Source organism: Oratosquilla oratoria, chromosome 27 (assembly GCF_046742065.1).
Source record: "Oratosquilla oratoria isolate Oo_2021 chromosome 27, ASM4674206v1, whole genome shotgun sequence".
Lineage (NCBI taxonomy): Eukaryota > Metazoa > Arthropoda > Malacostraca > Stomatopoda > Squillidae > Oratosquilla > Oratosquilla oratoria.
Genome location: NC_134803.1, coordinates 53,880,717 through 53,898,334, shown reverse-complemented (window position 1 = coordinate 53,898,334; position 17,618 = coordinate 53,880,717). Strand labels below are relative to the sequence as shown.

Sequence of the window (17,618 nt, the reverse complement as noted above, 5' to 3'; positions counted from 1 at the left end):
GGGGAGGGAGATACCAGTAAGTTATATAGTAGGATACCTCCTTTGCCATGCACAGAAACCCATTAAAGTCTACTTCAGAGATCACTGATGCTGTGTAATCATTGAGAACCTTATCCTCGTCAATACATGAAGGGTCAGGTTGTGATTTGCTTTGGACTTGTGTTTGCCTTGAAGCTGCAGAATTTATGATACGGTGCCATGTTTTATAAAACTCGTTAGAAGCAATTCTATGGGACTGCAGATCCATGGATTATGCAGTTGTACTGTGAAATAAGAATAATATTCCCTAAGGAAAGTACAGTGGATATTAAATCTACATTACAAACCCACAAAATAAAAAATTTACTGAAGTAAGACGAGGGGAACAGTTACCGGTTGTTTGCTCTTTGCTCAACTGATGTGAAACTGGAGGAAATATTGTTGAAGTTTATTGATATTGGGTCTTGTGCATAGACAGCGCCAATCCCCGAGGGCTGCACCTAGAGATGGAGATGAGGGGATTGACAGGATTTAAAAATGGGTAGCAGGGAAAGGATCACCACCCAATCCCCTGTCCCATCACTTCCCCTTTCCCTGTCTTATTACATTGCTTTCCCCCTTTCTGATCATCTCCATGCTCCTTGCTCTTCTCTCTCTCTCTCTCTCTCTCTCTCTCTCTCCAAGCTCCTTGCTCTCTCACCACTCTCCCCCCCCCCAAGCTCCTTGCTCTCTCACCATGTCCCTGCTCCCCTCTTTCATTACCTCCTAGTTCCCCTCTCTCATTACCTTCCAGTTACCCCTCTTGTTTCCTCTTCACTCCCCTCTCTTCACTTCCCCTCCTCCCTTTCATTACCTTTTTCTCTCTCTCCATGCTCCTTGCTCCCCTCTCTCACCATGTCCCTGCTCCCCTCTTTCATTACCTCCTAGTTCCCCTCTCTCATTACCTCCTAGTTCCCCTCTCTCATTACCTTCCAGTTCCCTTCTCTCATTACCTCCGTGTTACCCGTCTCGTTTCCTCTCCACTCCCCTCTCTTCACTTCCCCCTCCTCCCTTTCATTACCTCTTCTCTCTCTCTCTCTCTCTCTCCATGCTCCTTGCTCTCTCACCAGTTCCCTGCTCCCCTCTCTCATTACCTCCCAGTTCCCCTTTCTCATTATCTTCCAGTTCCCCTCTATCATTATCTACCAGTTCCTATCTCCCATTTCCTCTCCACTCCCCTTGCTTTACTTTCCCCTCTTCCCGTTCATATTATCTCTCTCTTTCTCTCTCTCTCTCTCTCTCTCTCTCTCTCTCTCTCTCTCTCTCTCTCTCTCTCTCTCTCTCTCTCTCTCTCTCTCTCTCTCTCTCTCTCTCTCTCTCTCTCTCTTTTTCTCCCCCCCCCTCACATTCCTTCTCATCATACTCCCTTTCCTCATCCTCTCTCTCATCACCTCTCACTGGCTTCTCTCATCATTTCCCCCTTCCCACCCCTAATCCAAATCCTGCCACATCCCCTTCCCACTCCTCACCTCCTCTTCCCCCTCCCTTGCCTCTCCTTCCCCTCACCTTCTATCTCTCATCTCTCCCTAAACCCACTCTTTTTTTCTCCCCTCTCTTCTCTTCTTTCCTTACCCCCTCTCTTTTCTCATCACCCCATTTGTTCCATTTGACGCTCCTTCCATCTTCCTCCCCATTCTCCCCTCTCTCCACTCCCCTGAGACCAATAAGGGGTACATGCAAGTGATGGTCCTTCAAAGTGGACATCAGAAAGAATCCTCACCATGCTACCTAGCTTCAGAACTCGGAGCCTGATACTCAGGTCTGAAGACCACACCCAAGATCTCTTATCAACCAGGACTGTATTTCCTTCAGTGTTTTATATACACGAGGAGACCAGACAACAGCTGACTGCTTCCCTCCTCCTCATACAATAAATCAGTGACATATGAACAGTCCCACACTGCTACAACAAACAGGAGCCCAACATTTTTCCCTCAAGAAATCAATAGGAGGACCTGACAGTCATTGCCAGCTGGTGTAGGGTTGTAGATTACTAGTCACTAAAACTCATGGGTACAGTTACTATTCTCCTCTTCTTTCCCATATCCCCTCCCCTCCCTTCCTCTCTCTTATCTTTATTCCCTTTCTTCCCTTCCCTTCATCCCTCCCCATCTTCCATCTCTTCCCTTCCCACTCTTCCTTTCTCTTCCCTTCCTTTCCCATCCTTTCCCTTCCCTGATCTTCCCCTCCCTCCTCCTGTCCTTCCCCTTCCCTCCCCTCACTCCCCTCCATTCCAAGAAGATTATTGATCACTTTAAATTTCTACTGTCCCATCTTTCATCTGTCCTCTTCATCTCCTGTACTATCTAGGACTCCACTGCCAGTGTGATTTTATTCCCAAAGATAAAAGTAGAAGTTTTTGGCAATGAAATACAGTCCCCCCCGTTCCCTCCTACTCACTCCTCTTAGCACATTCCTTCCTGTATCTCTCCTCCCCTCACTCCCCACCCTCATCTTACTTCCTACTCCTTGCTCTTTACATCTCCCACTCAATTCTCCCCACTCACTCCATCTTCCAGAATATTTTTTCCTCATCTCCCAGGAATTCTTTCCCCACAGCTCTCTCTCATTCCCACATCTCCAATTTGTTGTACCTTCCTGTATAACATGTGCTTTTGTCAGCCATTGTATGAATAATACAGTATGTTTTATATAAATGCATATATTTGCACCCAACATGATCCTGTAACATAGTAATTATGTCAGCAAATGAACAGTTGCACTATTGGCAAAAACTAATAATACTTGCATCATGCTGGAGGGTGAGGTTGGTGCTTTGTGTTATTTGGCTGTGGTTGGGTGGGGAAAGGGGAAGGGAAGTAAATGTGGTATGAAGTGGGCTCTTGTGAAGTGGTGGAGGGAGGTTACACATATAAATAACTTTATATTTATTGCTTGCCTTTGTTTTCTTGTTCTAAAATTTATTGCTTGCTTTTGTTTTCTTGTTCTGAAATATGTTTTCCAAGTTCACTTCTGCCTTTGGGTACTTTTGACACTTTACATCAGCGAAAGCCATGCCCTTCAATTGAAATGAAAATTGAAATTCCACTGTTATTGAAGGCTGGTGGAGGGGGGTGGGTCAGGGGGCTAGATGATTGCTTCAGGAATGTTATTTACTGAGGGGAGTCTTGTCGGGGGATTTGGGGAAATTTGGTAGGGGCTTTAGTGTGGAAACTTTTTAAAGCTGATGAAATGTGAAAGACAGTATATACATATACAAACAGGTCCCTTCACCCTTATAAGGGGAGGGGGGGGGGGGCTATTCAAGGCTTACACCAACTAATTACTCATTCCACACCCAATTGTTGAGACAGTCCAGAGACAATTTTTTGACACTTTTATTTGTTAGCAACATTACAGCAAAACAGTTGGAGCTATTCACATGAAACCTAAGGAAAGGAAGGCAGTGGTCCTTATATTACCATATTAGATTTTGTGAGTATTTGAGTCATCATGGAAAATGTTACAGTAGAATATTTTTAATTCTAACTTTCACAAAATTTTATTTACTTCAAATATAGACAAAAAATTTATTTACTTCAAACATAAACAAATTTTTTCTCCATTTCTCATTTATGCTCTATCAATCAGTCTGTTGCCCTAGTTCTGTTTTACAAAAGCCCTGCAGCCCTCAGGAAACAATTCATGGCTGTCAGCTCACCCCATAATTTACTCAGTAAAGAGATTTTGTGTTGTCTCGAATGAATTTAGGACAGGATAGTGTTAGATGCTCATTGTCTTCATGTGATGGTCGCATCTTGGGCATCCTGTCTCAGTAGTGAAAATATTCATAGTATGGCTTGAATGACCTCGGAAGTTCAGAGTCAGAGTGATATTTTTGGAGTTTGTTATACTCAAATATACTTGAATTGTTGCTGGTAGAAAGATGTTTACTTTCATTAGCATAAAAGAAATTTCATTTGGGCATTCACTTTACCTACTAAAAAAAAAAAGTCAGGTAACAGGAAAATTGAATGGCCAGATCCCTCCATTGGAAAAGGATCCTAAATTCTTAGGCCTCACTTTTGATACTTGTATGACCACCCAGCACTTCAAGGACCTAACAGTAAAGATGACAAAAAATAGATAAATAAATAGATAAGATAAATAAGCTACAAGCACTGGTTTTGGGCAACAAAAGGAAGTTTAATTGAACAATAGCAAATAAGAACACCCAACAGTGAAAATGGCCAAACCTTTCCATTGGAAAAGAAATCTGCAATTTTAGACCTAAATTTTTATACTTGTGTGACCTTTACCCTGCATTTAAAAAATCGGACAGTAAGAACCAACAAAAAATAAACCAGCTAAAGTCATGTGGAAACACAGGTTTTAGATAACAAAAGGAAATTTTGATCACAGTCTACAAACCATTTATAAGAATCACACTTGACCATGCCTCCATTGCTTCATTCCAAACAATCAGCAAAACATAGACACTTTACAAACAATACAAAATAAAGTATTACAACAGGATGCACTGAAACCACCCCAATACTTCCATTCTGGTACCAAAATCCTCCCCTTAAGATAATTGAAAATGATAGGTATATAATTGTATCCAAGAATCCTCACTTGACCCAGCTTAGCCATTTCATACATCACACAAACACAACCAACTGAAGATAAAAAAGCAGTATACTTCTCAAACATATATACAACAACCTATGACATGTATCATACAATACTTCCACACAACCCTGGCACCCAGGTCACAAAACAAGCTCTTCAGGACAAACCATCAAATTCAATACTTCAGCCCCCCAACTCCCACCTTAAACCCACAACATCCCCCCCCCCACACACACACACAGGAAAAAAAAAAAATAATAAAAAAGAAGAAGAGAGTGAGAATTAGCGTTGCTTGTATCATCCAGTCCAAAATAGGTCTGGTCACAGAATTAAACTCTCCTAGATGCAACCATCACAAAGAAGACACTGGGCATATTATCTCTACACAACAACTCTGTATTTCTTCCTTGAATGACCTATAGGCATGTCCAGTAACTGGTGCTGGTATTTCTTCCCTGAATGACCTATGGGCCTGTCCAGTAACCGGTGCTGGTTACCTTAGAATGGGTCTCCAGGAAGAGAGACTAGGGGCAACAAATTGATTGGTCATCCCTATCTGGCAGGTCTCCTTTCACCCTTGATCTCTGCATCACCTCCTCAGTTCTCACTCCATCCTTGTAACCTCTACCATACTTCTTAAACACTTCTTCTTGAGTATGATTAAGCTCTTCCTTTCTGTCTTCTAAATTTCAAGTTTCTGGTCAGTACACTGTGGTGGGCACAAACACCCCTTTGTACAATTTCCTCAATTTATCTCCAGATAACTACTGTCTTGACACTTTTCATTCCCCCTAGATGTTTACATGCTTCCCATACTCTGTAATTTAACTTCACCCCAGACTCTGGTTCTCCCTAATACGTATGACCCAAAATATTTAAAGCTTTCTACTTCCTCCAGTCTTTTACTAAATGTTTTGCACATACATCTTAACACACACCAACTCTGGAACAAAGAAGAGAATGAGGAGATCCACTGACTATTGATAGAATAATGAAAGGAATGGAAATCCTAGATAGAGGTGATTTAAATGGGAAAACGGAAAAACAAGAGGACATGAAAAGAAACTCGAAAAGGATAATTATAGAAGAGATCTGAAAAAGAATAGCTTCTCACACAGAATGGTGGATACCTGGAATAGATTAGATAAGGAAACAGTGTGTGCAAACACTATTCAAGATTTTAAGAAAAAACTTGATGCTGAAAGATACAAAGGCAGGTCACCACGAGCATAGCTCCCTTCCCGTGTAATACAATTAGGTAAATACAGGCAAAAGATTGATCAATCCCCCCTCATTCTCTTACTGATTCTCTCAATTACCACATGGCCACACCTTACTCACCACCCACAGTAGACTGGTCCCACATAAACTGTCTTTAATGCTTGCCTCCTTTCCCCATTGTACAGTAGAACTTTATACTCTATGCACCCATCCAATGCAGTGGAATACTTCTTTCTCATAGACATATATTGAACAATCTCATCAACCATTACTATTATTACCCCACCATTTGTCAGACAATGCAATGTCATTATTCAGTACAGGTACTTTGTCAGTTGTTATTTCTCTTTATGGTACTTTACATCTTGCCATAGTCTTACCATTCTTCCCACCCATTTGTTATTCTTATACCGTTATCCACAACCACTATCAAAGCCTTCCTTTCTTTGACATTTAATAACTTGAAATACTTCACCCTTCTCCTTCTCATTGCTTTCTTTTCCATGAACAACTGACCATTTGCTCCTATAATTCTTTCCTCTCTACCCAATTCTTCTTCACACTTATTTTCAAATATTAAATGAAATACCCATCCTACTGATAAGAATTGGTGTTGTATATTTACAGATGCTATCCATTTGTTATAATTACCCAATCTTTATATTTGTATTTGTTTCATATCTGTAAATCATTGTGATTACTAAACCTCCCCAAAGGTTGTTTTTGTAACTTTTCTTTCAGAGTTTTATATTATTTATTTATTCTTTATTTATTTATTTTATTTTATTTTTATTTTTTCTAGTTTCTGTACAAATAAAAATACTAGATAACATGGAAAGTTTTCTTCCATCTCTTACCATTCTCCCTTTTTTCAGGAATTCCAGGCTTCAGTGTCCACGATGGCAAATCAGCAATACTGCCTGAAGTGGAACAACCACCAGAGCAACTTGCTAAGGGCATTTGACCGCCTTCTGCAATCCGAAGCCTTTACAGATGTGACCCTAGCTTGTGAGGGGCGGTCCCTGAGGGCACACAAGGTAATGTAGTCTCTTGTTAAGCCTGGGTCAGCTCGGTTTCAGACACCTTTGAGGGTTTTCGTATGTTCAGTATTGGAATAAAATTGTTGAAAGGAAAACTGTACAAAAAAAAAGGATTACAAAGGCGGAGCATGCCAACAGGAAACCTTTTGGTCCATATCTAGGTTGGATGCAAAAAAAAAAAAAAAAAAATCATAATAATAATAAATTAATTAATCAATTAATAAATAAAAACTATAATAATATAGTGAAGGGGTTTCAATCAATCAGCCATTTGGAGTCTACTGCTAAACTAGGCCTTTCCCAACCTCACCCATGAGTCATGCAACTGCCATGTCACAATGTCTTGCTATTTCATCTCTTTGCCTTCTCTCTGGTCTCTCTCTTCCATGCTGAAATCTTGCAGCTTCCAGGCAATAGCATACTTGCTCCATCTCCCATTCTCCCTTTTGTCAATTTTTCCTGCTCAGTTCAATATCTTCTTTATCACCACAGTATTTTATTTATGTATTTACTTTTTTTTTTCCACTCAAACTCTTCCCCCTCCCACACACACTTTCTTCTTCTTCCCAGCTTTGACATCACCATTCCTCACAATGTATTTACTTTTTTTTTTTTTTTTTTTTTTTTTTTTCCCCACTCAAACTCTTCCCCCTCCCACACACACTTTCTTCTTCTTCCCAGCTTTGACATCACCATTCCTCACCATGCACTCCATTTCTACAGACATAGCCGAAATTATACACTAATTGTTAACTTTGCATAACAGACATATAACCCCATATGGGTTATTAACCACATAAATTTCATCATGTTAGTATTGTAGCAGCTGTAGTGACATCCTTGTGGACCAGTCATGTAGCATTCTTTAGTGAATGGAGACTATCTCCACTGAAAAAAGAATGCTAATCATTTTTAACTTTTACTACCCCTTTAATCTGTTACCCTTCCTTAACCACTTCTGTAACTTCACCACTTAAGTGTAGGATTATCTCTAAAAATTAAAGTGCTGGTTATTGCCAGTGAAATATTTCAGAGGGAGTGACATTGAGTACCTGCATTAGGTGGTCCTCCTATGAGAAGGCTGTCAGAGACATTCATCCACCTGCTGCCCATGTTTAAATCATGTTAACTTACTTGTTTCTTTTTGGATGTGCAGCCATGAGAACCTGACATTCAGTCTATGGACTAGGCCAAAGATATCTCGTTATTAAATTAAATCGTGTCTCCACCTTCAAATAGGAGAGTTGGCAACTGGAATCTGCATTTAAATAGGAGAGTTAGCAAATGGCTTCTGCACCCCTCCTGCTACTTTCATTTAGTGATTTGGAAACTAATACACTAATATACTGCAGACATCAGTCCAAAGGTTCTTCGCAGAGAGTTCTGTATGAGAGCTCAAGGACTGTTGCTAGTTACTATGGGGCTGGATGTTTCCACTCAGCAAATATCAAAAGGGAAGAAAGAGTTGTATAGATGGAGAGCATCCCATGATGTTATAATTATCAAGCATTTTCCAACTTTTTTCCCATGATGATCAGCAAGCATCTTTTATAAGGGGAGAAAAGGCTTATTGGTATATGTCATTATGTATACATGTGTGATTTTTAGCCTGTCTTAACCACTTCAGTACAGTGACACCTACGTAGGCGTCATGAGACATGGGTGGAAATATGAGGATGCTAGCATTGGTGTCTTGATCATATATTTTTTGTAGTTGTACATGAGTTACCCCCAGATTCAGTGAACTGATTTGATCATGTTTTCTGTCTTTATTATTACTCAGAGTAAAAGAATTAGTAATACAGTAGCGACTATATTTTATACTGCGAGTAGTGTGATGAATTATACATATGGCAGCCGATGCTGCATGCAAGAATTTGACTCGTACTGAAGTGGTTAATATTGGTATTAAGTTCTGGGGCTGGGATGACCCATTCATTCATGATGAATGGGTGTAGGGTTGGTGTGTATTTTTGACTCAACCACTCCTGTGGTAAAGGGGAAATAGTCTTTTGATGTGTGTATATCTATCTTCTCAATCACTGAAGTACTTCTATTGTTTCAGGTGGTGCTCTCAGCTTGCAGCAGCTATTTCGAGCACCTCTTTGAGGATCACCCTGACAAGTCACCCATAGTCATTCTCAAAGACATGAAGTTCACACACGTCTCTCAGCTTGTCAACTTTATGTATAGGGGAGAAATCAATATCACTCAGGTACTATATATACATCTGAACTATATTTTAGAGGTATTTTAGTGGTATTGCAAAATTTGACATTGTCACACTTACATACATATACCAAAAAGCCTTGGTATATGTATGTAAGTGTGACAATGTCAAATTTTGCAATACCACAGATCGTATGTACCAAATGGTAATGGTTGCAGTAGTAGTAGTAGTGGTGGTAATAGTAATTTTCATTCTAAGGATAATGTTCAAATTTAGGGAGCAAAGCTTTGCTAACACAACAACAAAGTTGGTACATGATACATACCGTATTTTCCGGCGTATAGTGCGCGACTTTTTTCCGTTGGAAGGGCCTAAAAATGGGGGGTGCGCGTTATCCGGTGGTGCGCATTATCTACGGCCTGCAATAAAAATTCTGCGGCTGTGTAATTTTTTTTCACAACAACGTGACGATGTTGGCCGTCACAAAGTCGGGAGGCACACTTCTCCGTGATGTTCCGTGAGAACAAGAAGAACAGCCATGGTGACATGAAAGAATACGCCAGCATGGGCTACCGTATATAAATATATGGTATAGGTAGGTATCTATCGAATCTTATTTTTCATGTTTAAATAGGCCTAAACACCATGAAACGTGATCAATATTCATGATATTTGCCCATGTTCACAGCATCTTAGTTTGAATTTTTATGTTGGCTTTGTTGCTTCACTTTAGGTATGGTACAAATTCCGTTGCGGCCATTCATAAACTCGTGTCAAACACCTGACTACAACACCCTCTTTCGGGAGTTATGTTAACTAAACGTCACCTCGATGAGAGACTGTCCTATTTCACCAGTCATTGCAGGTTCAAAACTAAAACAAAGCAGTCTGTAGTTTGTTTCAGTATTAAATAAATAAAAAAAATGGTAAAGACGAATTATTTCCTCAAGATATAAAATGAAAGTTTTCTGTAAAAATCAAGAAATTTTTCTGTATATTTTACTTTCATTAAACTTTTTTAGGTCATATTTCCCACAAACTATTTAAGCTAGAAAGTAATAAGGTACCAACGCACAACATGAGTCATATACCGGTACATGTAGTTCCGACTTTTTCTTAGTTGTGTCCTGATTGATGCCTAAACTGACACTTAATTTAGTGACAAATCAACAGATTTCCCAGCAGTGGCTCTAGCCAATGAAAAATACTTCTCCATGTAACCTCGTTCACATGATATAAATACCGAGGTAAACCTGCGTTATAGACAAATGCGATCGGGCATGCGCGTTATACGTCGGTGCGCGCTATCTGTGTACTGAGATAACGAAGTGCATGGGTGCGCATTATAACCCGATGCGCATTTTAAGCCGGAAAATACGGTAGGTGGAAACCAGATTAGATGGACTAGTGATAAAAATGGAAATATTGCAAATGTTTCATTTCTATCTTCAGAGCTGTGGATTATCTAAAACCATGTTTGATATAACAAATTAGCTTAGTAGCTAAATTGATAGATAAATCTCTCATACAGGGTGTCCCAGAAGTCACGCACCATCCGGGTTTTCATAAAAATGCATATGAATAGCAATTTTATTGATCATAATCATAACAGATGCTCAAATTGTTCACCCCGTTCATTGACACATGCATCAGTTCTCTTTATAAAACTGTCTTTCACTCTCTATTCATATGTATTTTTATGAAAACCTGGATGGGGATGGTGCATAACTTCTTGGACACCCTGTGTATGTGTGTGTGTGTATATATATATAATATATATATATATATATATATATATATATATATATATATATATATATGAGTGAGTAATGAGTGAGCATTTACAGTTGTTCTACATTATCACCATTTGGGAGCATATCCCAGGGGAACGATTTGTTTCATTCACACAGTTGCCAATCCCCATGCTCTCTCTAAGCAAGCTCCCATGCTGTCACCCTTCCCACTCCAAACAATTCTCGACAGGTTCTGTCATCTTGTCCCAGCCATAAATTATGTCTGCATCCCCTTCATCTTCTCCATGGGTCTTCTCTTATAGAGACAACCCTGAGAGTGGGATCAATATCAGAGAAATGTGCCACATAATACCCATGTAGCCAGAGTTGACATAGACAATGTTGGTAATAAGCTTAGACTGAGTCTCACAGTACAGTCTCTGGTTTGATAAAAAATCATTCCAGTAATACCTCGTGATTCTCCAAAGGCACTGTGACACCTCTTAAGTCAGCATTTAGTGTTGTCTTATAGCCTTACAGCAAGACAGAGAGCATAAGTGACTTGAAGATTAGGATTTTAGTCCTCATGCATAAATATTGACATCACTATATACTGTGGTTGAATGTGTTCATAACACCATGGTTAATACCAGTCCTTTGAAGAGAGACCAGGGTTAATGGATTAATTTTTTTCAGTCGCCATAGTTTTATGATATTCCATTTTACAATAATTTGGGGATTGTATGTGGCTTTGAATAGATGTAGATGCAGAACTACATTATCGAGTAAAGGAATCAAGGTTATGTCTTGGTGGAATGAAAAGTGTAATCAGAGATGGGGATGAGTGAAGAGAAAGTTGCATGAAAGAATTATTGTATATGGATGATGCTGTGATGCATGAGGGGGAGTGGGTAGGGGGTGAGGGAGTATGTATGTGAAATGAGTTGACACTGCCTGAAGGGATTTCTCCCTGTCTTCTCCTTTTCTGCATGAGGGGATGGAGAGTGGGGGGTCACCGAATTAATGAAGCAGCCTTGCTGTGGATGTGTTCTGACTTGCGACACTGCTTCTGACCCTGGGCATTGGACAAGATGCAGGGATCACCCGTCATCCAGGAGGTGCCAAGATAAGAGGGAGGGTAGAGGGGAGTGGAATATGTAGGGGATGGACTGGGTGGGAGTGGTTTCTGTGCCTTTGTTTTTTTGGCTACCTCCTGTGTAAGGGGGAAAAAAGACTGGTATATGTATGTATGTATGGCATTGTCTGAAGCAGAGACTGAATAGAAAGGAAAAGGAAGAGTGTTTTTGAGACAAAGTGTTTGAGAAACGTGCAAAGTGATACAAGAACAGATGTGGAGATGGAAGGCAGGAACAGTGGCAGGAAGGGGCCTGTTGAGGTGGAGTAGATCAGTGAGTGTTGAGGTGGTTTGATCATACAGAAAGAATGGATGAAAAAGATAAGAGTGTGTGCAAAGCAGAATTGAATGAAATGAATATATGAGAAAGATAGAGAATGATGTGGATTAGGTGAAGGGGGTTCTGAATGGATGTGGAATGTTTATCAAGCAAGGAAGAGAGAGTGTCAAAAGTAGGAATGAATGGAGGGAGATTGGGCCATTGACCCAGGCAGTGTGATCAGGGACAGGGATGGTACTTTGTCCCAGAGGTGCTGAGATGAGAAGGGTGGGAAACTTTTCATTTGTGAGGACGGAGAGGGGGGTTGCCGATTTAATGAAGCGGCCTTGCTGTGGATGTGCTGTGTCTTGTGACACTGCTTCTGACCCAGGGCAGTGGGCAAGATGCAGGGATGACCTGTCATCCAGGAGGTGCCAAGATAAGAGGGAGGGAAGAGGGTGGAGGGGAGTAGAGTATGATGGGGATGGAATGGGTGGGAATGGATTTTATGCCTTTATTTTATGCACCCAGGAGGTGCCAAGATAAGAGGGAGGGAGGAAGATGGAGGGGAGTGGAATATATAGGAAATGGAATGGGTGGGAGTGGTCTCTATGCCTTTTTCTTTTTTGGCTACCCCCTGTGTAGGGGGAAAAAGCCGTTGGTATATGTATATATGTTTTTTGGCTACCTCCCTTATAAGGGGGAGAGCCTTTGGTATATGGATGTGTGTATTGACTTGCCCCCTCCCCACCTTATAATGGGGAAAGGGTCTTTGATAAATGTAATTTTTATTGTATTGTTTTATTTGCACACCTAGGAATATTGCAAGTTATTGACTCATTACTTTACACACTAGGACCAGCTGTCAGGCCTTCTCAAGACTGCAGAGACTCTGAAGGTCAAAGGGTTGGCTGAAGTGTCCGGAGACCAGTCGGCACACAACACACAGACCTTCACTCCACCCCAGCAAGTCCTCAAACATGCTGTAAGTCTTAATAATAATGTTATTTATCTATTTACTGTTATTATTATTATTATTTATGTATATATATATATACTTGTATCCCTCTTTCCCTTGCTTCCTGCCCTCCCCCTTCTCTTCTCCCCTTGTCTCTTTTCCCTCTCTTTCCCTTGCTTCCTGCCTCTCTCCTTGTCTCTCCCTTTCCCTCCATGCCCATTACCATACCACCAATTTCCTTTCATTTTCTCAACTCCCATTTTCCACCACCTTCCTCTCCAAATTTTCCTTCCTTTACCCTCCTCCATATCTTGTCATTTCCCTACTTACCCACACTTACCCTCTCATGTTCCCCCAAACCTTCTTTCCTCGAACTGGATATCGACTGCATAAATTTAATGCCAACATTATTTTAGAGATAAAAATTACATCTTAACAGATTAGTCATGTGGCATTCCATTATGATTTGAGACATGTTTCAACTCAAAAAATAATGATAACCAGCATTATCAACACAGGAGGGAGGGGCATGGGTCTTCTGCAAGATACCTCGGGTAACAGACTGATTGCCTTCAATTTTCTTCCTTCATACACCCAAATATAGTCACCAACTGCTTCACTCTCTCCTCAGAATCATCTGCAAGCAGTGTCATTTAGAAACTGGCTCCCTTCTTGCATCCCTCTACACTCCACCACCAGTTCCAAACCTCAACCTAGCACTCACATTTACCTCCTTTATATCCCCCGTCAAACATATTGATGACATCATATAACCCTTATTCAGTCCCACATTCACCTCAGAATGTGCTGAATGGCCTACTGGCTCCAGCACTTGGCCTTCAAGCCAAAAATTTCATTAAAAAAAAAAAATAATAATAAATAGATAACATTCACCTCAGACCATTCACTCTCTCCATTCTTGACCTGCATGTATGACCTACTACTTGTGTAGAAACTTTCGAACACCAACAGTCTTTGCCTTGTTCCATACATTCAAAATACATTCACAATACCTCTTCATAAGCCAGTTGTTGTTTGCTCTGATGACACTGCACTTGTGGCAAGATTAGAGGAGGGAATGAGGAAGTTAGTGATGGAGTTTGAGAAGGTGTGCAAAAGAAGGAAGTTAAGATAAATGTGGGTAAAAGTAAGGTGATGAGATGTACAAGGGGAAAGGATGGCAGCAAATTGGAAACGGGTATTAAGGGAGACAGACTGGAGCTTTAGATACTTGAGAGCAAATGTGGCAGTTCTGACATGGGGTAGTAGGCGAGATGCAGGGATGACCCATCATCCAGGAGGAGCCAAGAAAAGAGGGAGGGAGGGGTGGTGAATGGGAGTGGAGTGTGTGGGGATGAAATGGGTGGGAGTGGATTTATGCCTTTGACTTTGGCTACCTCCCTTGTAAGGGAGAAAAAGACATTGGTATATGTAAGTGATATGATAATGACATGTAGATTATCATAATGATAAATTATGAATTACATTTAAATAACATCAAAGTGTTTTTTAACCTCTTCACTCCGGGTCACATCGCACGTCTGGCAGCATTAGCTACCCGACGTGCGATGTTGCATCATAATAATCGCATTATAAAAAATAAAGTCAGTGCTCAATCGTTCGTTCTCTTTCACCCATGAATTTTGATAACCATAGAAAATATGATGAAGCCAGTTTAGAGAGAATGGAGGCTACATAGGTACGACTACAATAAATATAATCAAGACGCCGACATCGGCATTATCGTGTACCCACTTGCTCCTCATGACGCCTACATAGGCGTCACCATATGGAAGTGGTTAATGCCATCATTACTGTTCTGTCATGAAATGTTTTCTATTGTAACCAAGTAGCAATTGTGAGATTTGAGAGTAGTGTGATGCAGGAAGTGGGATTTGCCCCACATTATTTAAATGGTCCTGTGTGTGAATGGTTCTGCTTCTGACCCAGGGCAGTGGACAGGATGCAGGGATGACCCGTCATCCAGGAGGTGCCAAGATAAGAGGGAGGGAGGAGGATGGAGGGGAGTGGAATATATAGGAAATGGAATGGGTGGGAGTGGTTTCTATGCCTTTTTGTTTTTGGCTACCCCCGTGTAAAGGGGAAAAAGCCTTTGGTATATGTACGTATGTATGCGAATGCTTATAACTTTGTGGATTTGTTAGGCTACCTCTCATGTAAGGGGAAAAAAAAACTTTGGTATATGTATGGTTATTTAACATTAATTTGTTTGATTTCTCTTGCAGATGGCCCAAGCCTCGCCCCTCACCAACGCCCTGAATGCCCATCAGTCACCCCTTACGAGCGCTCTTAATGCACAGGGCTCTCCACTGACCAACGCATTGAACACCCCAGGGTCGCCTCTCACCAATGCCCTAAATGCACCTACAGCAGTGCCCTGCCTCACTCCCCTCGCAGCTCTGCTCACCCCAGATGTAAGCCTCTCCTTGTGCACATGCATGCCGTACACGAACTTCCGATCTTTTACTTTTTGCCATACTTGTGTCAAAATCATTTAAACTTTTTTGTAGAATTAACTCTTGCATCCAGGAGGTGCCAAGATGTGAGGGAGGGAAGAGGGTAGAGGGGAGTGGAGTATGTAGGGGATGGAATGGGTGGGGGTGGTTTCTATGCCTTTTTCTTTTTGGCTACCTCCCATGTAAGGGGGAAAAAGCCTTTGGTATATGTATGTATCTATGACTCTTGCATGATCACATGGAATGTTTTACACAGGGATGAATGTTATAGTAGTTTAGGTCCAGTTGCATGTGTTTGGAATGTTGTCATGGAGTAGGCCATGTCCTAGGTTAGGGGGAATGGGTGGACTTTTGGAAATGTGTGTGAACCAAAAATCCTTTCCCCGTAATGGGTATGGCTGGGTCAAAGTACACACCTTTTTAGAAACTCTTAAAAACCCATGCAATCACCTACTAAAATCCATCACTAACTTTGGACAACAAAAGGAAACTAATAATCATTTACAAACAATTTATAAAAAAACACCCTAGACAACGTCTCTACAGCATGGTTCTCAACAATCAGCAAGACAAACACATTCTACAAACTACAGAATGTAGCATACATACATACATATACCAAGGCTTTTTCCCCCTTCCAAGGGAGGTAGCCACAAAAGGAAAGGCATAAAAATCACTCCCACCCATTTCATCCCTAAATACACTCCACACCCCTCCCACCCTTCCTCTCATCTGAGCACCTCCTGGATGACGGGTCATCCCTGAACCCTGCCTACCGCCCTGGGTCAGAAGCAGTGTCGCAAGACACAGTACATCCACAGCAAGGCCGCTTCATTTAATCGGCGACCCCCCCTCTCCGTCCCCCTTTGCATATAAGGAGAGGACGGGGAGAAATCCCTTCGGGCTGCGTCAAAATTTACTCACACATACTACCCCACCCCCCACCCCCCCACCTATTCCTCCTCATGCAGTCACAACATCATCCATATACAACCATTCTCCACTCACCTCTGTCTTCCGTCCTCTCCCTTCCTTCCTCAACAGACATTCCCCTCTTCCCCAAAGCCCCCTTCACCCCATCCATCCACCTCATCCTAGGACGTCCCCTCATGTTCACTCCCTCCACATCTGCCTTCCATACCTCTTTTACTAGTCTTTCTTCACTCATTCTTTCCATGTGTCCAAACCATCCTAATATTCTTTCATCAACCCTCTCTCCCAAATCCTTTTTCACCCCTGTTCTCCTCCTCACCTCCTCATTTCTCACTCTATCTAGCCTAGTAACCCCCACCATACTTCTCAGACACCTCATCTCAAACACATTCAAACTCCTTCTCTCTTCTTCTCTTATGTTCCACGTTTCTGCCCCATACAGTGCTGTTGGCACAATCACTCCTTCATACAGTCTCCTCTTCGCATCCATTCCCAAATGTCTATTCCTCATTACACTCTTTAAACCACCAAGGCATTTACTCGCTTCTCTCAATCTACATTCTACCTCCAGAATGTAGCACTGAGAGTAATAACAGGATGCACCAAAACTACCCTTACTTGACACCTACTTACAGAAACCAAAAGCCTCTCAATAGAACACCAAATGATGACAGGAACACAATTTTACACCAGAACCCTTACCACCATACACCCTTTGCACTACATTTCACAATCTCCACCAACAGAACACAATAAAAAAAAAAACTACACCAGCAGCATACTACTTAACCCCTTCCATACGGTGCCGCACACGTAGGCGTCATGGACTTAGATCTCGGTGGCAGCAGCCAATGCCAGCCGTACGACGTGTCGTAATAATACTCGCATCATAAAATATAGTCACCGCTTATATCGATCGTTCTCTCTTCACCCGTGAATTTTGATAACCATAGAAAATGCGATTACAAAAGAATTAGAAAGAATGTCATTATGGAGGGGCGACTACAATAAATATAATCAAGACGCCGATATGGCAGCCTCGCGAATACACTCGCTCCCCATGACGCCTACGTGTGCGGCACCGTATGGAAGGGGTTTAAAC

At 41.4% G+C, this 17,618-nt stretch overlaps 1 protein-coding gene across 4 annotated transcripts in view; it reads left to right on the top strand.

The window, feature by feature from the left end:
* The window catches only part of LOC143040071 (uncharacterized), a 59,223-nt gene that overhangs the window by 33,579 nt on the left and 8,026 nt on the right, over window positions 1-17,618 (top strand). For all 4 annotated transcript variants that reach the window (XM_076210726.1, XM_076210725.1, XM_076210724.1 and 1 more), the window contains exons 2-5: window positions 6,687-6,848; window positions 8,917-9,066; window positions 13,005-13,133; window positions 15,353-15,541. In XM_076210726.1, coding sequence (XP_076066841.1) covers window positions 6,687-6,848; window positions 8,917-9,066; window positions 13,005-13,133; window positions 15,353-15,541 — 630 coding nt within the window. The remainder of the gene's footprint in view (window positions 1-6,686; window positions 6,849-8,916; window positions 9,067-13,004; window positions 13,134-15,352; window positions 15,542-17,618) is intronic.